Source organism: Berghia stephanieae, chromosome 11 (genome assembly GCF_034508935.2).
Source record: "Berghia stephanieae isolate SIO BIC M18660-M18661 chromosome 11, UCSD_Bste_1.3, whole genome shotgun sequence".
In the NCBI taxonomy this organism is placed as follows: domain Eukaryota; kingdom Metazoa; phylum Mollusca; class Gastropoda; order Nudibranchia; family Aeolidiidae; genus Berghia; species Berghia stephanieae.
In genome coordinates this window covers 21,931,085-21,958,584 of record NC_088370.1, presented here as the reverse complement: position 1 = coordinate 21,958,584, position 27,500 = coordinate 21,931,085, and the positions used below count along the sequence as shown (strand labels likewise).

General features: G+C 35.2%; 1 protein-coding gene across 2 annotated transcripts in view; it reads right to left on the bottom strand.

The window, feature by feature from the left end:
- The window catches only part of LOC144956675 (uncharacterized), a 57,498-nt gene that overhangs the window by 3,702 nt on the left and 26,296 nt on the right, over positions 1-27,500 (bottom strand). For both annotated transcript variants that reach the window (XM_078887328.1, XM_078887327.1), the window contains exons 8-21: positions 24,872-24,964; positions 23,742-24,065; positions 22,779-22,979; positions 22,149-22,232; positions 20,878-21,225; positions 19,337-19,534; positions 16,754-16,837; positions 14,857-15,192; positions 14,192-14,368; positions 12,249-12,335; positions 9,786-10,091; positions 7,997-8,122; positions 4,679-4,719; positions 1,645-1,753 (exon numbers count right to left, since the gene is read on the bottom strand). In XM_078887328.1, the coding sequence (XP_078743454.1) occupies positions 1,645-1,753; positions 4,679-4,719; positions 7,997-8,122; positions 9,786-10,091; positions 12,249-12,335; positions 14,192-14,368; positions 14,857-15,192; positions 16,754-16,837; positions 19,337-19,534; positions 20,878-21,225; positions 22,149-22,232; positions 22,779-22,979; positions 23,742-24,065; positions 24,872-24,964 (2,514 nt within the window). The remainder of the gene's footprint in view (positions 1-1,644; positions 1,754-4,678; positions 4,720-7,996; positions 8,123-9,785; positions 10,092-12,248; positions 12,336-14,191; positions 14,369-14,856; positions 15,193-16,753; positions 16,838-19,336; positions 19,535-20,877; positions 21,226-22,148; positions 22,233-22,778; positions 22,980-23,741; positions 24,066-24,871; positions 24,965-27,500) is intronic.

The following is a 27,500-nucleotide window of genomic DNA, read 5'->3' as shown; positions in this document are numbered from 1 at the left end:
AAGCGTATCCAGAGGAAAAAACCCCATAAATTTGATCATGTTTTGACTTTTACACATTCTGATCACAAGGCATATGAAAAGTTCTAGCCAGCATGAAGAATAAAAAGTAATGATTTTCTTTGTTTAGAACCAAGATGGCCGCCGTTTCCGGGCGGCGTGACATCAGACTACTGAATCGAATTACAAATTGCTCTGCACACGGCATGGTGGAGATGAGTGACCACAATTTATCGACACAATAAGTCGTTACCTCCCATGACCATCGGATTCCAGCACACTCGGATTCTAGCAAAACTTTTTGGCTTCTCCCAGACCGTGCTAGAATCAAGCGAATGCTGCATTTAATGTGTCTTTTTGAGTCACACACTAGGCGGTGCAATAACCTTAAAATGACAGCACAATGGGAGCGATCTATATTCATGTTTTCGTCCAACCTAGTCATCGATCACATGAGTTGTTGCTGTACAACGATTGGACATTTCTCAATGTATCTCAACACGCTGCTTTGTTTATGAAATCTGTAAACATACCCATGGGTCATGCTAAGCAAAATGACCAATTGTAACGTTAGATATTTCTCAATCTGTGAACACTTTTCACTTTGTGGGTCATTCTGAGTACACCTTGCAATGTGACCAATGATCTCGAGCACATGGACATGTAATATAGATCATGCCCATTCAAATCCTAGTGTCTCATTGAGTCACACAATAGGCGGTGCACTAATCTACAAATGACAGTACAATACAAATCCTAGTGTCCTTGAGTCACACACTAGGCACGGTGAATTAACCTAAAAATTACAGTATAATACAAACCCTAGTGTCATGCTATAAGTTAATGAAGGCTTAGGACAAAGTTGTAACCGGGCAGATAGGCATATTAAACCTGAGAGTGGTAAGAACTGTTTGTATCTATATTGCTTAATTCAACCCCCCCCCCCCCCCCCCCCCCCCCCCAAAAAAAAAAAAACCCCACAAAAAACATAACTTTTTGACGCCTACAGCAAGACTCAAACCCAGACCTACACATCACCTGCGGAGTGTGAAATTACTAGACCACATTGATACGTCATGAAGCAGGCCATGGTGTGATATATAAAAAAAAGTTGTGTATGAATCAGGTAAAAAGAATTTTAAAAAATATTATATGAAACAGTGCAAGACAAAACAGGAAAGAAAGAAAAACAAGAAAGAAAATTAAACATCCCAAAAATTCAGCCTTCCTACTGACAGTCTAATATTTTGTGTTCATTTGTTTCCTGTATTTTTCTGTTCTGTTTTTCCCGGCACTATTTTATACAACGTTTTCAGATCTTACACCAGAGCTGGTCCCTAATTTCTCAATTTGATATTTTGAAATGAAACAGAGCCAGACAAAACAGAAAGAATTAAAAAAAAAAAAAAAACATCCCTCATACTTGGCCTAGCGATGTTTGAAATTCATCTTTACAAATATTTTTCTAGATCACAGTCATACAAAAAAAGATCTACTTAGACAATGTCAAAACGCCTTATTATGCCCAGGAATGTACAAAGAAATGGCAGTGGTCTTATCTTGATCTTTGCTGTGTCCTTCGAAGTAAGTAATTTCAAAATATTTTACCATGCCCAGGAACGTATGAAGAATTAGCAATAGTCTTACCTTGGGAGTTGCTGTGGCCTCCGAAATAACTGATTTCACTAAGGTTGGGCAGAGCCATGTGCATTGTTGGGTCCAGACCAGGTCGTTTGGGAGTGACCATATGCTTCACCTGTGCAATGAATGGTCAATGGAGACAAAATTAGATAAAATGAATGAATATTTAAAAAATTATTATATAGGGCATATCCATGGGTTTACCATACTCAATGCATAACTGTAAACATTAATAAAGGACATTTCCAAGGGTTTACCATACTCAATGCATAACTGTAAACATTAATAAAGGACATTTCCAAGGGTTTACCATACTCAATGCATAACTGCAAACATTAATATAGGACATTTCCAAGGGTTTACCCTGCTTAATGCAACAATGCAAAGTTTTATTTAATCTCCTAGCATGCCATGTGGAACTATATGTTCATTTTATACAGTACCAGCTAGGCGACTTTTGTGTGCTGACCCAACATATATCACTACTTTATCAAGGTACTCATTCAAACCTGAGTTGAATGGAGTAATATGTGTAAAATGCCTTACCAAAGGGCACAATCATCGCATCACAGAATTCTGGCCCTGGTGTTATGCACTTTGAATGAAGTACTTTACACACTCGACTAAGTACTGGCTATGGGCATTGATAGATATTCAAAGAAAGTGAGAAAAATTTGACGTTTGACAATTTTCTTCAGAGGCATAACCCATGGAGCTGGAGTTTATCCAATTGCTTGCTACCCTTTGGATAGGATCCTAGTCAATTGCAAAGTACTTTCCCAGCTACCCAATCACTGCTGAGTGGACATAGGGAAAAATTATTGAGTGCTACCAGGATTATTTTTAGTCCCTTTGCTTGTGAAGCAAGTGCTCTACCTATTGAGCTCTCAATATCCTCAATTTCTACTCTAAGAAATGGAGATTTCGGTCCACACATGGCCTGGTATTGGAATGAATAAGGTATTTAAAGTGAATTCTACACAAAGAATTGATAGAAATAATATAGATATTCATAATCAATTTAACTTACTTGGTTACAATTGACAGTTTGAGCGATAATAAGCATTCACCACTGAGAATGTTCTCTGTCATTTAGCCCTTGACTATTTATTTCCAGTGAAAGAAAACATTCCTTAATTTTATAGATAAGTTTAGGGCATGCCAAAAAGACAAATAGGTCAGTCCCACAGATAGCAAAGTTTTATAACAATAATTTGACACACCGATGAAAAAATGGCATCGCAATACCAGACGACACTATGTATTTTTCCCCAATTGTCTGTGTTAAGGGGCGGTTTGGGTCTAATTATTAAGAAAATCCTTCAAAAAATTGACTTAAAGATTTTGATGGAAAACGATATTTTATTATCTTAGAAATAATATCATTGAAGTCCAACTTTTTAAAATAGACTATAAAGGCACGAAAACGTCAATTGAAATGAGAAGTAAGAAAAATGTGAAAAACTGAAAGCCATTTCGCTATTTTCTCAATATTTCATTTTTCTAAGGGTATGGGGTACTGTGTTAACCGTTTCTCAGAATCTATTCAATGAAATTGTCTGATAATTTCCACAATTATCACAGAGATAATGTCACCAAATAGATATTTTTGATAAGATATATTATTATTATAATCAAATTTATTATTTTTTAACATCGATTTTGTCATAACATTTTGATTCTCAACAATGCAATGTTCTAATAAAAGCTAAAGACGTAAAATCTCTCTATGGTGACACACTGCTACAATATTGATAAGAGGGAAGAATATGGAGGTTATTCCTTCATCAGTTTTTGTGGAACGTTTGCCACAAGATTGGAGTTTTTTATGCCAGACCCCCAAATTACGTCGCCAGACAGGCATCAACACAGATAATTTTAAATTTTTCACCAAAAATATTGGTTTTTTTTTAAACATATAATGACAATACAGAATAATTAAAACCGCCCATTATAGGTAATTATTTTTTTTTTTGGAAAAGATCCAAACCGCCCCTTAAAAAATGTGAGTGATGCTCTAAATCATGATCTGTGGACTGCTTGATTTGGGTGATAGGTAAGTACTGAAAGTGACGATGAGTTGTCGGTTCACCGTTATAAGTTGATATCAGGGGCAAAATATAACTTATTGAAAATTTTTGAGTCAAAAGTAAAACCACTGAGATGTTGATTCAACTATTCTTTTTTCAAAAAATATATAATACGATAACTAACATAATTTTAAAAAGTGTAAGCACAGTTGTAAAATGAGTACCTGGCCAGTACTAGCATTATCTCTGTTGGGAAAATAAGTTTTATCACCTAACAGGCATCATGTCTCGTCCATGTTAAGTGTTGCTGTTTGCTAGGGACCCCATGTAAAGCGCTTTGAGCAGGTTTAGGGGAAATTGTAGAACACAAGACTCATACTATACGTCATCCATGTCCATAGCTTGCCAGGTATAGCAACAAGAGGTCACCTGACCATTAGCTGGAAGCACCAGTTGTTTCGGGATTCAGAATTTTGAAAAGTTAAGGGTCCTCATTATTCATCGACATTTCATTCAAATATGTCTGGCCAAAATAAGTGATTCAAATATACGAGTATCTGGCCAAAATTAGCCAGTGATTCAAATAAGTCTGGCCAAAATTAGCCAGTGATTCAAATAAGTCTGGCCAAGAATAGAAGGTTTTATCATTGTACAGCAGTAAAAATATTGAAATCTGAATAATAACAAGAGAAGAAGTGAGTAGGAACGTGCCAGAAGACAACAGAGAATAAAAACTTCGCGGCGGCGATGGGGGCTCGAATATTCTCTGTTGTCTTCTGGCACTTTCCAACTCACTTCTTTTCTTGTTATTATCAACATAATAAGTGCCTGATCCACTCACTTTTCTGAATTGAAATCTGAAAAGGTGTGTAAGACACAGCACCAGATAAAGGAGAGAAAAAAAATCCAAGAAAAATAAATCATCCAGGAAATCTAATCTGATTTTATGGGGATACTTTAGAAATCCCTGTCACACCCGTTCTCAACTCATTCATTTTTTTAGTACTCACCTGTGGATTTATTGTCTGATCATCCGCTGGCATCTTTTTGCCTGAAAAATACATATGGATATGGGTTAAGAAGAATACTATAAAGTGTAAACAATAAGGGGCTCCAGCTGTTCAGAGGGTAGAGTATTTGTCTCATATGCAAAGGAATAAAAATCGATTCTTCAGGGCAGTTGTCAAGAAGAAATTGGCAATTGTGCTTATTACATTTAAACAAATTGCATCAAAACCATGATTATACCTCCAAATAAAGCTTGCCATTAGCCAAGTAAAATGCTGCTTAACATAGTCTCCGCCTCTTTCAATTGCCACAGTCCACCTTTTTATAAGGTCATGTATCCCGTCCTTGTAAAACTTAGTTGACTGAACTTTGAGCCAATTTTAACGACTGTCTTGGCTTCTTCATCGTCTTCGAGGTGATGTCCCCTAAGTTCCTCCTTCAATGGACCAAAACGATGAAAGACTGAAAGTGTCAACTCTCGTGGATTAATAAGGAGGGTGAGACAACGTTGTCCATCAAAATCATTCAAGGGCATTTTCATGAAGAAACAATACTCCTTTCATCCCCAAAGTTGGTCTAACTCGACGAATCCTTGCTTTCAGTTGCTTCAAGGTCTATTTGTACCGTTCAGAGTTGACAGTGGTTCCCTGTGGTAGGAAATCAACGAGGATTACACCTTTAATGTCCTAAAACACTGTATGTGGCATAATTTTTCCTAGCTGATTTCTCAGCTTTGAAGTTTTTAGTCTTTGGAAAAGAGGGGTGTCGCCATTTCATTGATTGTCGCTTCGACCCAGGCTCAACTCACCTAAAACACTATCTCTACAAAATCCCTGAGTTTTTTAGACTTTACCAATACGTTTAAAATGTTACTCGATGTTTCTTCTTTGAAAACAAGAAATTCAATGACACCTTTCTGTCGCTGATGGACATTCATGCGGGCAGCCATTTTGAACTGTCATAACATTGTTAAAATTTGACAGAATTAAAAATGTTTACTTTTGGACTAAAGAGTACACGTGTAAGTTCAATTGAGCCAAATATGACGTCACATGAAAAAGAAAAAAAAACTAAACTCAATAGGAGAAATTGCCGCATTACTTTTTGACTCACCCTCGTATCACTTATATCATGAATGGAAAAACACTTTGAATTTTTAGCCGATGAAGCCGTTTCAATGCACCTGCATGTTCACCAGTCGGCACAGATTCATTTGACTAAGTCTTGTATGTTTGTTTATGGTTTACAGATAATTCCGGTGTGTCTATCACTAATTTGGGTGATAAGTATGTAGTGTTATTTAGTCTTAGTGTTGCTTTTGTGTTTCATTGTGGTTGTGTTTGTGTAAGTGTGTGTGTGTGTGTGTGTGTGTGTGTGTGTGTGTTGTGTGTGTGGTATGGTGTTTTAAATACCTAGATTTTGGAAAGGGGGGCGGGTGGTCAAGCAAAGCAGCCCCTAACGTTGCGGAGCACGGAGGTCCAAACTTTGTCTCGCAGAAAAATTTAAAAAATTACTTTTACATAACCACAAACACAATCAACAGCCTAAGGAAAAGATCCTAACCAGGGATGACTTTTGCTAAAATAAAAAATAAAAAGCCTGAAAATATTTATCGTAAAGTGCATAATGAAAATATTTTGTGTGAGGCTGCTCTTTATCAAATGGTATTATGTGGGGGGGGGGGGGGGGGGGGGGGGGGGGGGGAGGGGGGGGGGCAGCGTGGCTCAGCGGTACGCTCTCTGTTTCGTACCCGAAAGGTACCAAGTTCTATCACCCACCGCTGCGCTGTATGGCCTTGAGCAAGTCACCTCGCCCTAGCTCAATTTGCGGCGCTGCACTCCGGCTGACGCCTGGGTTATTCCAGTCTTCTCTGGGAATAGACCCTAGAGACAAATTTCCCCTATTGGATGAATAAAGAGAATTGTGTTTTTTTAATTTATTTTATTATGTACTAGTATTATCCTTAAACCATAGAAAAGGATAAATTATGTGTGGTGACCTGGCAAATCCCGTCAGATGTCAGAAAAATTCGAATCCCATATTATTTTATATCTTAATAGAGGTACTATTTTTGTGGAAAAAATGCAGTTTGAATTTTGTGTTTATCTCAATTAGGGCCGATGTTATTCACATTTGAAGGGAGGGGGTCAAAAATGCCAAAACCGGAGAAAATCGTTGGAGCTCAGGAAAAAATGTAAATAAATGATCTATTAGCTTAAAATTGTATAATCCTTTTGTGAGAATGTAGTTGGATTTATAATAAAAACGATGAAGTGAAAAAAAAAACAAAAATCATGAAGATAACGATTTTTCATCCTTATCTCGTGCAACATCCGACGGGTTTTGCCAAATCAGCACACACGTATCCACCTAATCTAGCTTACCCTCCTTAAATGTTGCCTATAAACAACTGATGTTTTCATCTTTAAAAAAATTAATTCACCAAGTCAGCCCCAAAAAATTTCAAAAAGTGCATCCCTGATTCCAACTTAAGACAATGTATCTGTGTTGAATGGGGGTCACGATAGCTCAGTTGGTAGAGCACTCGCTTCACTCGCAAAAGGACCGAGATCGATCCCGGGTGGAGTCGAGACTTTTTTTTATAAGCCCCCTAATCACCCGTCAGTGTATGGTTATCTGAGTCTGTTAGATTTGGCGGAAAAGTATTTTGCGATAGACTAGCATCCTATCCAAAGGATAACAATCAATTGCTATTGTCCGTTTCACGCTATAGAAACCGGGATAAACTACTGTGCTGACTAACGATCATACAGGAGCATTGAAGAGGCCCAGTCGGCTAAAAATGCGAGTGTTTTTCAGTTATACAACATATTATGCTCTAATCCAAAAATGATATAGAGCAATCTTAAAAACTAAATAAGTACCTATATACATATAGTCTATATTAAAGATGAACTTTTATTACCTTGTTTAAAAGGTAAAAGTAATATTTCATGACGCTTGTTTAGTCATTCTTGAATTCAACGTTTTGTATACCTAATTTATCATAATTACTGTATTTATTATTATTATTATTATTATCATTATTATTATTATTATTATTATTATTATTATTATATTATTATTATTATTATTATTATTATTATTATTATTATTATTATTATTATTATTATTATTATTATTATTATTATTATTATTATTATTATTATTATTATTATTATTATTATTATTATTATGATCATCAGTTTTATTATCATCATCAGTATTAGAATTATTGATATCATATTTACCAATCTTTATATTATCAATATTATTATTATTGATATAATCATTAAAACAATAATAACATTATCATCTACCACTAAAGGCTTTCCAGTAGCAACATCCTCCTAGAACGATGGCCCATACAAAGACGAAGGCACCAGTAGTACCTAGTGCAATTTGCAAGGCATCTTCACCTTCCGTGTTCTCGGCTGGCGCAGGGGCTGGAATGACAAGTTAAGAAGTAATATGAAAACGTTACCACCCTTTCTAATTCCACTGTCACGATCTTCTATGTGTCATTTTGACCCACTTTGTCAATCTTGTATTCTATGTTAGATTGATGTCGAGGAAAAACATGTGATATGAAAACGTTACAATCCTTTCTGATTCCATAGTCACGATATTCTATGTGTCATTTTGACCCACTTTGTCAATCTTGTATTTTATGTTAGATTGATGTAGAGGAAAAAAAAGTAATATGAAAACGGTACAACCCTTTCTATTTCCATAGTCACGATATTCTATGTCATTTTCACTCACTTTGTAAATCTTGTAATTTATGTTGGATTGAAATAGAGGCAAAAACAAGGAATATGAAAACATTGCAACCCTTTGTAATTCCAAAGTCACAATATTCTACATATAATTTTGACTTTGTCAATCTTTTATATTATGTTGGATTGAAGTAGAGGAATAGAATTGAATTTTAAGTTTTTTTAAAGTTCAAGAAAGAAGACTCTCTACTCTGTCTCTCTCTCTCTCTCTTTCTCTCCCTCTCTCTGTCTCTCTCTCTCTCTCTCTCTCTCTCCCTCTCTCTGTCTCTCTCTATCTTTCTTTTCCTAACCCTCTCTCTTTTTCTCCGTCCCTCTCTCTCTCTCTCCCTCCCTTTCTCTCTCTCTCTCTCTCTTTTTTCTCCCTCCCGCTCTCTCTCTCTCTCTCTCTCTCTCTCTCTCTCTCTCTCTCTCTCTCCCCCCTCAATCTCTCTCTCTAACAAATCCAAACTCATAAGATATAAGATGAAATAGAATCCAATTTTCACCAATAGGTTCATCTCTCTGTCTCTCTCTCTCTCTCCCCTCAATCTCTCTCTCTAACAAATCCAAACTCATAAGATATAAGATGAAATAGAATCCAATTTTCACCAATAGGTTCATCTCTCTCTCTCTCTCTCTCTCTCTCTCTCTCTCTCTCTCTCTCTCTCTCTCTCTCTCTCTCTCTCTCTCTCCCCTCAATCTCTCTCTCTAACAAATCCAAACTCATAAGATATAAGATGAAATAGAATCCAATTTTCACCAATAGGTTCATCCTCTCTCTCTCTCTCTCTCTCTCTCTCTCTCTCTCTCTCTCTCTCTCTCTCTCTCTCTCTCTCTCTCCCCTCAATCTCTCTCTCTAACAAATCCAAACTCATAAGTTATAAGATAAAATAGAATCCAATTTTCACCAATAGGTTCATCTCACTCACTCACTCTCTCTCTCTCTCACACACACACACGCACGCACACACACCACACACACACACACACAGCCATACTCCTGTTTGAGGTGGTGAGCAAAAAACATGACTTAAATCGCGATAAGCTTTAATATAACTTGAATCGTGAAACCCTTAAGTATGACTTAAATCATGAAACCCTTAAATATGACATATCATGAAACCCTTAAATCATGAAACTCCTAAATATGACTTCAATCATGAAACCCTTAAATATGACCTATATCATGAAACACTTAAATATGACATGAATCATGAAACCCTTAAAGATGACTTTAATCACGAAACCGTTAAATATGACTTAAATCGTGGAACCCATAAAAATTATATATATCTTAAAACACTTATATATGATGTGATCCTCATAAAAAGAATATAATTCAGAACAATACCTTCGAGAATGATTTCCTTTGAGGCGACAGCACCGATTGAAGAAATCTTGGTGTTGTTAACTGTACACTCTACGGTGAGTTTCCCAACAACATTGGTCGTGTTAACTTTGTACAAAGCTCTGGAAATATCCGAATCATTGTAGATGATCACTCGGTCAAATTCAAAGTTCGTGTCCACTCCCAAAACTCTAAATGACGAATTCCAACCAGGCTTAATAGTTGATTGATGAACTTCACAGTAAAACATGACGTGATCGTCAATTGTACTGTCTGATACAACGTCAACAACCACATTATCTGGACCATCTGTTAGAAGGTTTTGTGAATAATATATTCGTTATAAGGGAAGTAATGTCAGGTACTTCTTTATCAATGGATTGTTGATTAACAGAATCATTAAATTAATGAAGAGAAGAATATATATATATATATATATATATAATATATATATAATATATATATATATATATATATATATATATATATATATATATATATATATATATATATACATTATTTTAAAATATTTACCACAATGTTTGAGACAGTCTACATTAATGTTTCAGGCTTAATTTGCCATCGTCAGGACTGAGTTGTTTTGTTGACTGTTGTTGTTTCTTGAAGTGGTTCCGGTTTGTAGTTAATTAACAGGAACTTCCGGCGATGTGGACACGTACCGTACATCTCACTTTTCGTGTTGAGTGTGGCTTCATGAGGGTGTTTGATTATAGTATATTTCTCTTCCAGGCATAAGCTACATTGTTTTGATGTTGGTGTGTATCCTGTTGCTTTAGATAAAATTTTCCATGAAATGTTGTGGTCTAGTTTGTTGTCTTTTAATTTCCAAATATGTTCGCTGAGTTTTGTGGATGTTTTTTTTGTTAGTGTTTCTAAATGTTGAGGTGTGGAGGTTGTATCTTGTTTTGAAATTATTTTCTGTTAGTCCTACACATTTTTTGTGGCCGAGACGATTCGTTTCTGTGTCTTACACGTCTTCAGTCGGCGTAATCCATAGTAATGTCCGTAGAAAAGTTCTTACTCCAAACTAAAGTTATTTCGTTGTTTAGTGGTGATTAGTGTTGATGTGTATTGGCATATATATATATATATATATATATATATATATATATATATATATATATATATATATTATTCGTGCCTTTCCGCCACGATATCATAAGATGTCGTCGCCCAGGCATTCCACGAAGGAATAGTATAGATAATTCACCCAACAAGATGTTTGATGTCAAAAGGAATCACCCATGTTGTCCAAGTGAGAAAATTGGGGGGTTAATAATCTTGCCGAAGGAAAAAAAAAACGAAACTGCCTGAAGGAGGTCTCGAACCCGGGAACTTCCAGGTCACATTGCAATCCCTTAACCACTTTGCACCCGTATATATATATATATATATATATATATATATATATATATATATATATATATTGTGTGTGTGTGTGTGTGTGTGTATAAACCTTGAAATAATAGTGCTCAACCTCTTGATAAACATATATATATATATAAGAGGACACTACACGACAAACATATAAAAGGACAACACAAGACAAATTATATATATATATATATATATATATATATATATATATATATATATATATATATATATATATATATATATATATATATATATATATATATATATATATATATATATATATTATAAAAGTATATAACACAAGATACACATATGAAAGGGGACAACGTAAGACAAATATATAAAAGGAGACAATACAAAATAAACATATAAAAGTGGAGAACACAAGATAAACATAGAACATGGGAAAGCAACAAAAGACAAACATATAAAAGGGGGCCACGGCGCAAACGTATAAACACAAAACAAACATTTTTCTAATTTACTCAATTTCTATTTTCTCTCCAATAAATCAATTAATTCACCTCCAAGAGTTCATTCATCAATCTAGTCATTGATTCATTTGACAGTTTGATCATTCATTCATTCATAACACTCCTTCCTCCCTTCGTTTATTTTATCTTTCAGTGATTCACTTATTCAATCCTTATCCATTCACTTAGTCTCTCCTGCTAGAATTCATTCATTTCCCCATCGATCAACAGTCTTCATTTAAAAGACGTTAAGAATAAAATTATTATAGTAGCTCATGTCCTGCACAAAGTTGAGTCCTTCGACGGGGGTCTTTACTCAGTTTCTCATTGCACTCAGGTTAATGCTTAGTAACAGTGTTGATTCTGGCAGGGAAAAAAAAAGTCGGAATAGCGCACCACAGACGTCATAATTTGTCATACATGCTATATGTTGCTGTTGATTTGGATCTCCTTATAAAGCTGATCTGTCCTAGATATGAAATCTATTAATTTTTTCACATATGTGAGTGCCATGTCATTGCACACTAAAGATAGATGATGAATGACTTGAAACTGGCTCAAACTGGTAGAGACAGTAGTACAACATTCAACTTACATACAAATTCAGCCTTATAATCAATGGTCTTAGACTCTCCATAAGATGATTTTCCTTTACAAGTGAATGTCTGCATGTTGTTTGCCCCTGTGGAATTTGAAAATACGAATATTTAAAAAAGAACCATACAAATAAATAACTCGTACAAGTAAACACAGTTGTACAAATGTGATTTCCCCCAAAGGAATTTAATAATATGAACATTTAAATAAGAACCACATAAATGAAACAGCTACATACAAGTAAAAAATAAATAACACAAATGTGAGTTCCCTGGGGAAATTGATTATATTATTATGAACATTTAAATATGAACCATGTAAATAAAAAACGCATACAAGGAAAAAAATAACACAAATGTGATTTCCCTCTTGACTTGTGAACAGGTGCATTGTCATGGTGCAGAATGACGCCTCGTTCAAGCAAAGTGAGTACTTTTTTTTTCGTATCGCTGGTATCAGTTTGCTTTTAACAACAAGTCTGTGATAGTTTCCCCTCAACAGTTTGACCAATAATGACACTTGTGTCGAAAAAAATATTATATCCATCATTTTCTTCTCTCCTTGTTTTTTGCTAGCCTTCTGCATGTCAAATATCCCATCTTCAACTTCCCTGACCCACTGTATAACAATTTTAATTGAAGATGAAGGAGCTTTGCGCTCCAAAACTATACAAAGGTCTTCGTGTATTACGACGGCATACTTGCTGAGAAGAGTTGAAAATTTGATGACAACCCAAACATTGTAGCATGAGAAAGTTGCATCAAAGTTTTGCTCTGCCATTTTCATTTGATTACTGCTTGGATAAGGAGCAAGCGTACAACAAACTTGCCAAGTTACGCCTCTGTGACACATTAACCAATTTATTTGAAATTTGGCATCATTATTTCTTAGATATGATGTCATATTGTCTCAACTGTTTGTAGTTTTTTTCTTCTTAATTTATCAGAGACGTATGTATGACTATTATCGTTGTTGCTTTCATGATTATTTTTGTCATTAATATTTCATTGTACTATGCACTTTGTACATTTATGATTCATTTGTGACCGTTCGCCTCAAAGCGGTATTAAGTCGGGATGGTTAAGATGTTGAAAATTGAATTTATAGCCAGAAATATCAGACTTGTGTTGAGTTTGTACGTTTTATTGAGGATAATGGATACCATATTTTAGGGTGCCAATGCCAACAATTTATATTTTTGACCACTTTAACATTAAATTCGGTTTTTACGCATTCGGTTCGTTCCGACATAATACCGTTATGAGACGACGGGTCACATTTGATCATGACCAATTTTCAATTACCAGTATTCTATGATAGTATTTTTCGATTTTACATTGCCGTATTGATACATATTTCCTGATAATATTCAAAGTTGTGTAAAACTGTGAATGATACAATGCCAGCTATATGAGATTCTGTAATTATAAACTATTGTATAAGGCATTTAAAGGGTAATTCCTGTTAAGCCATTAGTGAGATAAAATAGTTCTAGGTTGCTTATTAGTGAAGTTATAGAAGAGGGAAACTTAATTCTGAAACACACCTTTGATTTACACTGTCGAGTAGTTTTGCAATCCTTTCGTTGCCAAAAAGTGCGGCTATGTGGTCTAGTGGTATGACACTCGCTTTCGGATCGGAAGGTCCTGGGTTCGAGCCTCGCGCTCGGCGCATAGTTGAGTTCTTGGAAAAGGCTATTTACTCACATTCTCTCACCGTACTCAGGTGAAAAATGAGTACCCGGCCGTTAACAGCGTTGTCTTTGCCCGAAAAAAATTGTAATATCGCCTAACAGGCGGCATGTCCCGTCCTACATGTTAAATGTTGCTGTTGACCAGGGACCCTTTGTAAAGCGCTTTGAGCACATTTAGTGGATATTGCGCTATATAAAGATCAATTAAAAAAAATTCAAATGACTGCAAATCTCACTATAAAATCTACCTGAATTGATCTCTAGAATTGCAGCAGAAGAATCAGTTGCAATCATTTTGCCACTTTGGTCATACCAAAATGGTTTTGCTGGATTATAGCCAGGAACAGTCATCTCACAAGCACATGACCCTGTTGTTCTTCCGACAATGGGGAATGAACAGTTGGTGAGCTTCACACTCGAATTTCCTGATTACAATAGTATAATAACAATAATGATAATAATGATGATGAGGATTATAGTAGTAGTAGTAGTAGTAGTAGTAGTAGTAGTAGTAGTAGTAGTAGTAGTAGTAGTAGTAGTAGTAGTAGTAGTAGTAGTAATAATAATAGTAATAATAATGATATAATGACGATGACGATGACGATGACGATGATGATGATGATGATGATGATGATGATGATGATGATGATGATGATGATGATGATCATGATGATGGTGATAAGAAGAAGAAGAAGAAGAAGAAGAAGAAGAAGAAGAAGAAGAAGAAGAAGAAGAAGAAGAAGAAGAAGAAGAAGAAGAAGAAGAAGAAGAAGAAGAAGAAGAAGAAGAAGAAGAAGAAGAAGAAGAAGAAGAAGAAGAAGAAGAAGAAGAAGAAGAAGAAGAAGAAGAAGAAGAAGAAGAAGAAGAAGAAGAAGAAGAAGATTGTTAACAACAATAAAACGACAGTTCTCACCGAAGACTTCAAAAGACTCTTGTTCACTGGTGTCATTGAATAAAAGTGGGTAGATTCCATTGTACCCTTTACACAGGACCTTGAACCTCCCTGCTGAAACTGGTCTCCAAGGCGGGCATTGATAAGTGTGGAATTGAATACCTTTCTTTGGGTTGAGTTCAGGGCACTGAAGGGAACCCACCATGCTGTTGGTGTCTTCAGACAGAATGTCTACCATAACTTGTGTTTCATTTTGGGGTGCATCTCCCCCGTCACGGAGTTGGCATGAGAAAGTTGGGGTGTCCAGAACGGTGATGTGTGATGGGAGAGGTAGCAATGTTATGTTGGACGGACCATCTGTAAATAGGCAATAATAATAGACAGTATTATGAGACTAGCCTTTTTAATTTGGAATAAATGCTAAAGTGAATCCAAGATCAAAAAGTGAAAAAATATTGATACAAAGTTGGGGTGTCCAGATCCGTGATGTGTGTTTGAAGGGGTAGCAGTTATGTTGGATGGACCATCTGTTAAAACGTAAATTTAGTAATATGTCTCCAGATGAATCAAGATTTAAAAAGATAAAATAGAATTCAATAGATTAGAAATATAAAATCGTAGCCTCTCGAACCCCCCCCCCCCCTTCTTTTGAATGAAACAAATAAACTTAACTCAAGCCTAACATTTGTTGCTAAAAATACAATTTTCAGTACATGCGATGAGTCCAAATTTAATTATTTCATAAAGTTGAATTATTTTGATCATGTTATATAAATTGTGGTGACGAGGTCCATTTTAGATATGTCCTGTGGAGATGATCTCGAAATATTTATTTCAGGACACCAACTGGGCTTCAATTAAGAATACATTGATGTTACATATTGCCAAAAATATAAATAAATTTTAAAATGCCATTGATAGGCCGGAACTTTGTGACTTGAAATACACGTAGATGAACGAACATTCATAATATTTCAATGTTAGGAATGGATGTCCATTTTAACTCTCCCCTTACCAGCCATTTTTATAAATTCCCCCGAAAATTCACACCCACCCAACACTAAAATAGACCTTTCTTACTCAAGCCTTTATTTTTCCGCAAATATAGCGGGTTGTCCACTGGTTTCTTAGAGACGTAACAACCAAAATGTCAAATTTCTGACAGTTTCTGCGAAGTTTGTTGGGCAACAGCTAAGCTTAATAGCCATGATATTCTACCGTACCCTATTAGAAAAATCGAGGATATCTCAAACTTCAAATTTCCTTTAAAACCCATTTTTTCACAATTCAGTTTACACCATGCCGGCTGTAATGATTGTATACTATTATATAAGCAATATGTATTTTGTTTTAATGTTTATTATTGGCTACCAGTGTTCGTAACGTAATTCAATATCTGTCAAGCGCTTTGAGATGTTTGGTTTCATGGAAAGCGCTCAACAAGTGTCATTTATTATTATTTATTTAGTTGGCGTCCCTGAGATAATCAGTCGCATGGTGAAAATATTTGAACAGAGATAATGACAATTTTAGTCAAGAGGTCAATCTTTATGGAGAATGAGTACTCATTAAAAATCATTAAATCAACATATTGATGAAATATTTTATTGAATTCTACTCCTAAATATTTTATTTTAATTTTTCTTATCAAGGTAATTATTATCTACTACTTAATATCAATTCTTGTCAACTTTGGAAGCGATTTTCTCAAAATTAAGGTTTCACACCCTAGCCCATGCATATGACCATAACTTCATGAAAAATCATCCGATTTGCTTCAAATAAAGATTAACATGCTCAGGAGACATTGGGCTTTCTAAAAATAATAAGGTAAAACTCTTTGTTTTTTGCCATATGCTTCACACAATGTAATGCCGTTTTGACAAAATGGGTGACATATTAACACATCGTCACTTACAAATGAATACAGCCTGATATTCTGGTCTCTGCGATGAACCAAAAGACGAATTTGCCAGGCAGCTGAAACTTTGTTTTTCGTGCTCTGAGAAATACACGAAATATTTGGATTATAAATAAATGATATTAATAATAAAATAATAATAATAATAAATAATAATAATAATAATAATAATAATAAAAATAATATAATAATAATAATAATAATAATATAATACAATAATAATAATAATAATATAATAATAATAATAATAATAATAATAATAATAATAATAATAATAATAATAATATAATAATAATAATATAATAATAATAATAATAATAATAATAATAATAATAATAATAATAAAATAATAATGATAATAATAATATACTACTAATAATAATAACAATTTTTATTATTATTATTATTACTATTATTATTATTATTATTTATTATTATTATTATTATTATTATTATTATTATTATTATTATTATTATTATTATTATTATTATTATTATTATTATTATAATTATTATTATTATTATTATAATTATTATTATCAATATTATTATTATTATTATTATTATTATTATTATTATTATTATTATTATTATTATTATTATTATTTTTATTATTATTATTATTAATGTATCTTTCTGAAATACACAACGTGCGTCAGTACATTTTGATACATATTATGGACATACACGAATTTTCTTTTTAATCAGGAAAAATCTAGATACTTGAGATTAGAAAATTAAAATAAAACGATTTGTTTTCAAAAACGTCACATTCTTCTCCCTTTATCTTTATCTCCATTTTACACTCCTCTGCCTTAAATAAAAATTGAGCTTTATATAGGGCAATGTCCACTAAATGTGCTCAAAGCGCTTTACAAGAGGTCCCTGGTCGACAGCAACATTTAACATGTAGGACGGGACATGCCGCCTGTTGGGCGATATTACAATTTTTAGGACAAAGACACCGCTGTTAACGGCCAGGTACTCATTTTACACCTAAATACGAAGAGAGAATGTGAGTAAAGTGTAAAGACCCTTTTCCAAGGACTTAACTATGCGCCAAGCGCGAGGCTCGAACCCAGGACCTTCCGATCCAAAAGCGAGTGCCTTGATTCCACACCATTGAATAGATAGTCGGACAGCACAGAAGAACTCTGTGCCGGACACACATTCTGAATCGCTCACATCATTAGTTTTCGTTAATGAATTAATTCTATGCTTCCATTCCATTTGACTAAAGTTATTTCTTTCTTTAAGCTTCAAGCAGCAACAGTTCCTTTGGAGATAAAGATAAAGGGAGTAAATCTGACCCATGAATGAACAACACAAAACAAACGATGTTTCGGCCCTTAGCCTTTATCAAGTAAACACAGAAATCATATAATTATATTAGATTGTCATATAGGCGAAAATTTGTAAATGTGTGTGTGCGTGTATGTGTTCCTTTATATATTAGTTACTACATTACATATTAAATATTAAATTTTAAATTAACAAACACCATAATCTTTTTTTATTTTTTTTTGGTAATCTAATAAAAAACAAAAACAAAGACGCAATACTTCTCATCAAGCAAAGCGAAAAATATAAAGGTAGTCTCTAACATCCCTAAGGACAACACAGCTAAAGCTAGAGTCATCCTAACTTTTTTAGTTACAAAAGTATAGTAATTGCTGGTTGCCCTTTGGACAGGATGCTAATAGATCGCAAATTACTTTACAACAGACCTGACAGACCCAGTAGCCAAATCCCTGCTGCGTAGTCAAGGGGAGATGGGGTCAGAACATTTTTGGCCGCAAAAGAGATCGTTTTTGGTCCCTTTGCGGAAGTTGATGGTGATGAGGAAGAAGAAGAAGAGGAAGAGGAGGAGCGGTTGGTGGTGGTGGTAGAGTATTTTTAAAAAATGAGTGGAAAACAAAAAAGATGATGAAGAATAAGAAGTAAAAGAAAGTAGTAGTAGTAGTAGTAGTAGTAGTAGTAGTAGTAGTAGTAGTAGTAGTAGTAGTAGTAGTAGTAGTAGTAGTAGTAGTAGTAGTAGTAGTAGTAGTAGTAGTAGTAAGAATAAGAAGAAGGAGGAGGAGGAGAAGAAGAAGAAGAAGAAGAAGAAGAAGAAGAAGAAGAAGAAGAAGAAGAAGAAGAAGAAGAAGAAGAAGAAGAAGAAGAAGAAGAAGAAGAAGAAGAGAAGAAGAAGAAAAGAAAAATAATAATAATAATAATAATAATAATAATAATTAATAATAATAATAATAATAATAATAATAATAATAAGAAGAAGAAGAAGAAGAAGAAGAAGAAGAAGAAGAAGAAATTATAGCAGGATAGCATGGGGAGGAAAGGGAGTTAACGATGATGATGATTATGATGATGATGTTGATGATGATGATGATGATGATGATGATGATGAATGATGATGATGATTATGATGATGATGATGATGATGATGATGATGATGATGATGATGATGATGATGATGATGATGATGATGGTGATGAGAAGGAAGAAATAGTGTAGTAAGCCGAAGACAAAGGAGATTTTAAAAAAAGATAATATGCCTTTTTGGATTTTTTGTCAAAAACCTACTTGCAGTGACCGTTAGAAGAGCGTTGGGCGATCCAATAGCCACTACTTGGTTTTCCTGGTCATACCACTTGGGTTTTGCTGGAGGGTAACCAGGGTCTGAGAGTTCACATGTGCAGGTCGAAGGTTCCATTCCCACTGTTGTCAGGGTAGTACTGTTGGCATCCGTAGAACAATTGGTGAGTTTCACGGAAGGTGGTCCTGGAGATGAATACATAATAGGTTGCTTCATTGTGACATGTTAGGTAATCAGAAAGTCTCAGGTTCGATCTCCAGGTGAGGGAGGCAGGCAGAGATGAATACATAATGGTTACTTCATCGTGACATGTTAGGTAATCAGAAAGTCTCAGGTTCGATCCCCAGGTGAGGGAGGCAGGCAGAGATGAATACATAATGGTTACTTCATCGTGACATGTTAGGTAATCAGAAAGTCTCAGGTTCGATCCCCAGTCGAGGCAGGCAGGCAGACTTGAATAGGTACATGATGGGTTATTTCATTGTGATATATCAGGTAATCAGGAGGACTCAGGTTCGATCCCCTGGTAAGGCAGGCTGATTTTGTATTTTTCCTTCTTGCTTTGTCTAGCACTGTATCATACATACTTTTTCAGAACTTTAGGTTACTTCAATCATTGACAAACTAGTCCGGTTTCTTTCCAAACTATCTTTACCCTCTCCTTATCACCTGCAGAAAAATCGTCACATTTTTTACGACACAATATACATTTTTAAAAATTCAGAATTAATTTGTACATCACAAACTTTGAAGAATAATCTTTGTTTAATAAATAAGAATATAAAGTTGTTTTGTAAAAAGCTTGTTTGAGTTTATTTTTTAAAACAACCATTTTTGAGCTTTTATATAGCGCAATATTCACTAAACGTGCTCAAAGCGCTTTACAAGGGGTCCCTAGAACGAAACAGACACCTGTTAGGCGATATTAAAATATATTTTCCGACATAGACAACGAGGTTAACGGCCAGGTGCTCACTTTACACCTGAGTACGGTGAGAGAATATGAGTAAAGAACCATTTGCAAGGACTCAACTATGCGCCGAGCGAGACTCGAACCCAGGACCTTCGAAAGCGATTGCCATACCACAAGACCGCAAAGCCGCACATAGTTTAGGCAAGCAAGGAGATCATTTCAAAACCAGTTAAGTTTCGATCTCGTAGAAACTGAGTTACCACAGCTGAAACAATCTATTGGACACCTGATATTCACTCTTTTCACACACCAGACTCAAACCGGAGGCTTACAAATCACAATCCGAACTTTATTCTACAAGACCATAAAACTGCGAGATGTTACACTTTATAGATAGTACGCGCTTGGCTCACAACATTGCCATCCGGAAGTATAACGGACCAACACACAAAACCTTGTGTTACCATGATCGAGTATAGTCAGGTTAATTCATTTTAATGAGAATCACCCATAAACGCGGATGGCGAACAAAAAATCAATCACAAAGACCAGAGTGACGTCACCTTCGTACTATCTAGAAAAAAAACCCATTATCATTGAAATAGAAATCCTCACCATAAATGGCAAACTCTCGTTCACTGCTTGCATTGAACATGTCAGGGTAGATGCCGTTGTACCCGTTGCATCGTGCTATATATCGTCCGACCGATTTCGGAGTCCAGCCTGGACAATTAAATGTTCGTTTTTGAACACTTCGTTTTCTTCTTCTCCCCTTCGAGACCTTCTCAGTACAATTGATCGAATCGACAATCCTACGGGTTCCCTCCATGAGGATTTCGACCATGACCTTGGTTTTGTCTGGGGGTGAGTCTCCGCCTTGAGGCACGTCACAGAAGACAGTGGGTGTATCCGACATGGTCAGGAAGTCTTGGATTGGAAGCACTGTAATTTCGGATGGGCCATCTGTAAAAAACAAAACAAATAGAAAACCAAAACCAAATGAGTAAAAGATAGCTGACGTCACAGAATACATATATATAGTTAGTGTCGCTTTGGAGGGTTAGTGGTGCGATTTTCTCATGTTGAAAAAAAATTAAACCGAGAGCAAGAAATCTTATTGTTTACTTTTCTGCGTTGCACTGCGTCTGACAATGAGGGATTCTGGGACTTTTTCCAAGATGAACCTACAGGACAAATTTCCTTTTTACATGTGATAAATTCATTTATGACTGCCAAACCCACTATGTCTTCGATGTAAATATAATCAATATCACTGTCATGTTAGTTATCTTTGCAATAGGACCTACTAAATCTGTCCCTCTCTCAAGCGCAGCCATTCACATAAACTTATCCCTCCCCCCAATATCTTGCTAATTTATGAATAAAAAATAAAAGATGTTGCGCCGCCATTTCATAATTTTATATTAAACTGGTAAAATTAAGTGATTTTGAAATAATGCCAAAATTCCATACCATGATTTGTCCGTGCCAAACAGCTTAAAAAACGCCAAGTTTTTAAAAAATTAACTTTGAAAATGAAAAATTGGCAACCCTTCACTATGAACTAGTCCTGGTTTAAAATGGTGTCAATCTTAGGGATTGAGGAAAATGAATTAAAAATAGCCATTTTAAAATCAACCTAAATTACAATAATCTCGACGTCTTGCATCAGAAGGATAGACATATTCTAGAACTGTATAATCTTCCTGGCAAAAAGCAGTCTGATTTTTCATGTAGACGACACACACACACACACACAAACACATACACACACACAAACACACACACACAGAGAGAGAGAGAGAGAGAGAGAGAGAGAGAGAGAGAGTGAGAGAGAGAGAGAGAGAGAGAGATTTAATCTTTCTTTTATCATTATAGATACTCACAAATGAATGCAGCTTGATAATCTTGTTTCTGAGATTGACCATACGATGACGTTGCTTGGCAGCTGAAATTCTTTACTTCATGACCTGGAGAATTTAAAAACATTTTATAAAGTAATAAATCTTAACAAAGATCTCATATTTTGCCTGACGTGTATTTGTGTGTTTTCAATAGGACTACGAATCAATAGATTATATCAAAAGATATACACTTCAATGACATGGCTTATTGAAAATTTAATTAATGAATACTGAGAAGGAGGGGGGGGGGGAGAGGGAGGAGAAGCCCTAAAAAGGTTATAATACGTTTCAACAGTCATGACACTACTTCCCTCGTAATGACGCATGGTAACTTAGTAACTGGCTCTAAACTATCTGAACAATGGCGGTCGCCCTTGTGAAATATTTCTCCGACGAGCATAAAAGCGTATCCAGAGGAGAAAAAAAACATTATAAATATGATCTTGTTTTGACTTTTACACATTCTGATCACAAGACATGAAAAGATCTACCAGCATAAAGAATAAAAAGACCCGATTTTCTTTGTTTAGAACCACGATGGTCGCCGTTGCTGGGCGACGTGGCGTCAGACTATTGAATTCAATTATGGATTGTTCTTTATCTAAAACCTACTTGCATTGACCGTGAGAACTGTCATAGAAGACCCTTTTGCAATAGCCTGGCCGCCCTGGTCGTACCACGTAGGTTCTGCAGCAGGAAATCCGGCATCTGCCAGTTCACATGTGCACGATGCAGTGCCATTTCCAACGGTTGACTGGGATGTAGAACTGTTGGCATCCAAAGAGCAATTCGTGAGTCGGACCGTGGGCAAACCTGGACATCCATAAGAAGATTTAAAAAAAAAATTATGCCCTTCCGCCACGACATCATAAGATATCATTGCCTAGGCATTCCACGAAGGAATATTGATAATCCATCAAACAAGATGCCTGATGTCAACAGGAATCAGCCATGTTGTCCGAGTGAGCAAATATGGGAGTTAATAATTTTTCTCAAGGAAAAAATAACGAAAGTGCCTGAAGCGGGGCTCGAACCCGGGACTTTCCGGGTCATAGTGCAATGCCTTAACCACTCGGCCACTTCGCCCCCCAACAAGATAAGAGAGAGATAATAACTAACATTTAAATAATTCGAATAAACTAAAAGAAAAAGAATTAATAAAAAAAATAGAAAAACTGCAATGCTGCAAATTACTGGTATATCAATCAGTAAAAAAGATGTTTTATAATGTTTACATTTGCATTCCTATGCTCGTTTGACAAAAATATAACATGGGCTGTATTGAACGAATTTTGATGCTCCCCTATTTAAAAAAAAAAAGAAAATTTAACGACCATAGCAAACCATCGTTCGATGATATCATCAAGGCATCCTTGAAGGAATATATATATATAATCCATCAAACCAGTGGCTAATGATGATGATGAAGATACTGATGATGATGATGACAATGATGATGATGACGATGATGATCACGATGATGATGATGATGATGATGATGATGATGATGATGATGATGATGATGATGATGATCACGATGATGGTGTTGAAGATGACGATGGGTAAATATCTTACCATATATCGCAACAGCCGTCGGCTCACTAGTCGCATTGAATTCCTTAGGGTAAATTCCGTTGTATCCAGAACATAAAACCGTATAGTTGCCTATGGAAGGTGGAACCCATGCACAATCATAACTATGATTCTGAGCACCAGCTACATAACGGTATTCACAGGTCAGGTTGATGACGTTGTTAGTATCAGATTGGACTTGAGCCGACACCGTTGTCTTATTCATTGGTGAGTGATCCCCCTTATCTAATACACACACTATAGGAGGGGGGTTAGCAAGAGTGTGTTCCATGGATATCTGTTCTACTAAAATGTTGGAAGGGCCATCTGTAAAATGGAGCCAGATTAAGTATAGGAATCATTCAATATGTGTTAGTATTGATGATGATGATGATGATGATGATGATGATGATGATGATGATGATGATGATGATGTAAATAATAATAATAATAATAATAATAATAATAATAATAATAATAATAATAATAATAATGATAATAATAATAATAATAATAATATACTTTATTCATCCAAAAAAAATGGAAATTCGTTTACAGACGTGGCATGCATGAAAATACTAGCAATGTGTCAAAAAGGTAGACAATGTATTGGTCCATCGCCACACTCGAATACAATCATAACATAAAATGTCATAGTTTCGTATATTAATTACATTCCTACTTCTAGTATACATATATTCTTAATAGTAGAGATATAACTTATTTTATTAAATTTTTTAATGAATTGTCCTTAGGAAAGGGTTTAAAACGATTTGAAAAATACCTTCTATTGAAGAGATATAAAATTAACTTTTGGTCAAAAGGCCTGAAAGTATTTGTTGTTTTTACTCGCTTTATCTTTGTAACTCTCGCCCAGTCAGTGGGAATAGATCTTACAAAAAAGACTTTTGTATCTTTAATAAATTAAAATTGTTAAATATTGTAAAGACAAAGGTAATAATTGTAGCAGATGAATATCGTCTTTCTTTAAGAGAAGAAGAAGAAGAAGAAGAAGAAGAAGAAGAAGAAGAAGAAGAAGAAGAAGAAGAAGAAGAAGAAGAACAACAACAACAACAACATCAACAAAAATAACAAGAAGAAAAAGAAGAAGAAGCAGGAGAAGAAGAACTTACATGCATATGTGATATTTATCTCGGCTGTCTCAATCTCTTCCTGTGTTGATGTCAATATCGCAACGCACTTTCGAGAAATCAATGAAATGGATGCTGAAATGAAACAAGAAAAATGACTTTTTAAAAATCATTTTCAGGACCTCTGCTAGACAAAGAGCATAACTTTAAATTAGAACTAATTTACCGTGGGATGGGGTTAAGGCCAGTTTTTTTTTTTGGACAAAACCCCTAAATGTGCCCCCCCCCCCCCCCCCAATATGGTAAAATGCACATCAATTGATAGATTTCACCTTTCCCAACAATTTAGAAAAAGATTATTGGGCAGGTTATTTCAATGTCAATATAATTATATCATATATAGGTAATAAATAGACATAGATTATTAACCCCCAAATTGCTCACTTGGACAACATGGGTGATTCCTGTTGACATGAGACATTCTGTTTGATGAATTCTCTATATTCCTTCATGGAATGCCTAGGCGACGTTATCTTATGGTGCCGTTGCGAACGGGCGTAATTAAAAAAAGATATTATATCTTGACAATGTACTATATTTGTTTAATATTTTTCAATCTGAGGTACTCATTTGGGGTCTGGTCTTAGTCATCAAAAATGGCCTTAGTCATCCAAAAATGGCATTAATCATTCCAAATGGCCTTAGTCATCCCAAATGGTCTTAGTCATCCAAAAATGGCCTTAGTCATTCCAAATGGCATTCGTCATCCCAAATCGTCTTAGTCATCCAAAATGGCCTTAGTCATCGCAAATGGCCTTAGTCATCAAAAATGGGCTTAGTCATCCCAAATGGACTTAGTCATCCTAAATATCCTTAGTCACCCCAAATGACCCGTAAACCCAAATGGCCTTAGTAATCTTAAATAGTCTTAGTCACCCCAAATGGCCTTAGTCACCCCAAATAGTCTTAGTCACGCCAAATGGCCCTAGTCACCCCAAATAGTCTTAGTCACGCCAAATGGCCCTAGTCACCCCAAATAGTCTTAGTCACGCCAAATGGCCCTAGTCACCCCAAATAGTCTTAGTCACGCCAAATGGCCCTAGTCACCCCAAATGACTTTAGTCATCCCAAATAGCCTGTCGTCCCAAATGATCTAAGTCATCCCAAATGACCTTAGTCGTCCCAAATGGTCTAAGTCGTCCCAAAATGGCTTTAGTCAACCGAAATGGCCCTAGTCACCCCAAATGGTCTTAGTCACCCCAAATGGTCTTAGTCATCCCAAATGGCCTCAGTCACCCCAAATGGCCTTAGTCATCCCAAATGGTATTAGTCACCCCAAATGGCCTTAGTCATCCCAAATGGTATTAGTCACCCCAAATGGCCTCAGTCACCTCTGTAAGGATTGCATGTCTGGTCGGTAAACAGATGGTCTGAAGTTCGATCCCCAGTCGAGGCACGCAGACTTTTTTTCTACTACTACTACTACTACTACTACTACTACTACTACTACTACTACTACTACTACTACTACTACTACTACTACATATAATAAATAATAATATAATAATGATAATGATAATAAATAATATAATAATAATAATAATAATAATAATAATAATAATAATAATAATAATAATAAAAGAAGAGAAGAAGAAAGAAGAAGAAGAAGAAGAAGAAGAAGAAGAGAAGAAGAAGAAGAAGAAGAAGAAGAAGAAGAAGAAGAAGAAGAAGAAGAAGAAGAAAGAGAAGAAGAAGAAGAAGAAGAAGAAGAAGAAGAAGAAGAAGAAGAAGAAGAAGAAGAAGAAGAAGAAGAAGAAGAAGAAGAAGAAGAAAAGAAGAAGAAGAAGAAGAAGAAGAAGAAGAAGAAGAAGAAGAAGAAGAAGAAGAAGAAGAAGAAGAAGAAGAAGAAGAAGAAGAAGAAGAAGAAGAAGAAGAAGAAGAAGAAGAAGAAGAAGAAGAAGAAGAAGAAGAAGAAGAGAAGAAGAAGAAGAAGAAGAAGAAGAAGAAGAAAAGAAGAAGAAGAAGAAGAAGAAGAATAAGAAGAAGAAGAAGAAGAAGAAGAAGAAGAAGAAGAAGAAGAAGAAGAAGAAGAAGAAGAAGAAGAAGAAGAAGAAGAATACACATCTAGACAGCGCTCATTTTCGTGTAAAACACACGCTTTGGGCACTTTACAATATAGATTTTCAATTTGGAGAAAAAAAAGAAAGAATATACAATGCAATGAATTCATTGCCAAATCAAGGATTCATAGCGTCAATAAAAGCAAATACAGTAAAGATGTGTCTTGAGATTCTTTTTAAAGGCAGGTAAAGACTTGCACTCCCTCAGATCACGTGGTAGTTAATTCCAAATCTTGGGGCCGAAACAATCAAACGATCTATCACCATATTTTGTTCTTGATCTTTTTTCCGAAATTTTAGTTTGGTCATTTCATGATCTTAAAGTGTAATTTTCAAATTTACACATACATGACCACGTGATCTGGTATCTCTCAGCTTTGTTTAGCAGTTTCACACACACTTTTCAGATCATTATCTTACACCAATGACGACTGTTCCCGAAATTGTCACTTTGATATCACCATTTGAACTTTAACTTTTATATAGCGCAATATCCACTAAACGTGCTCAAAGCGCTTTACAAGGGGTCCTGACCAAAAGTAACATGTAAC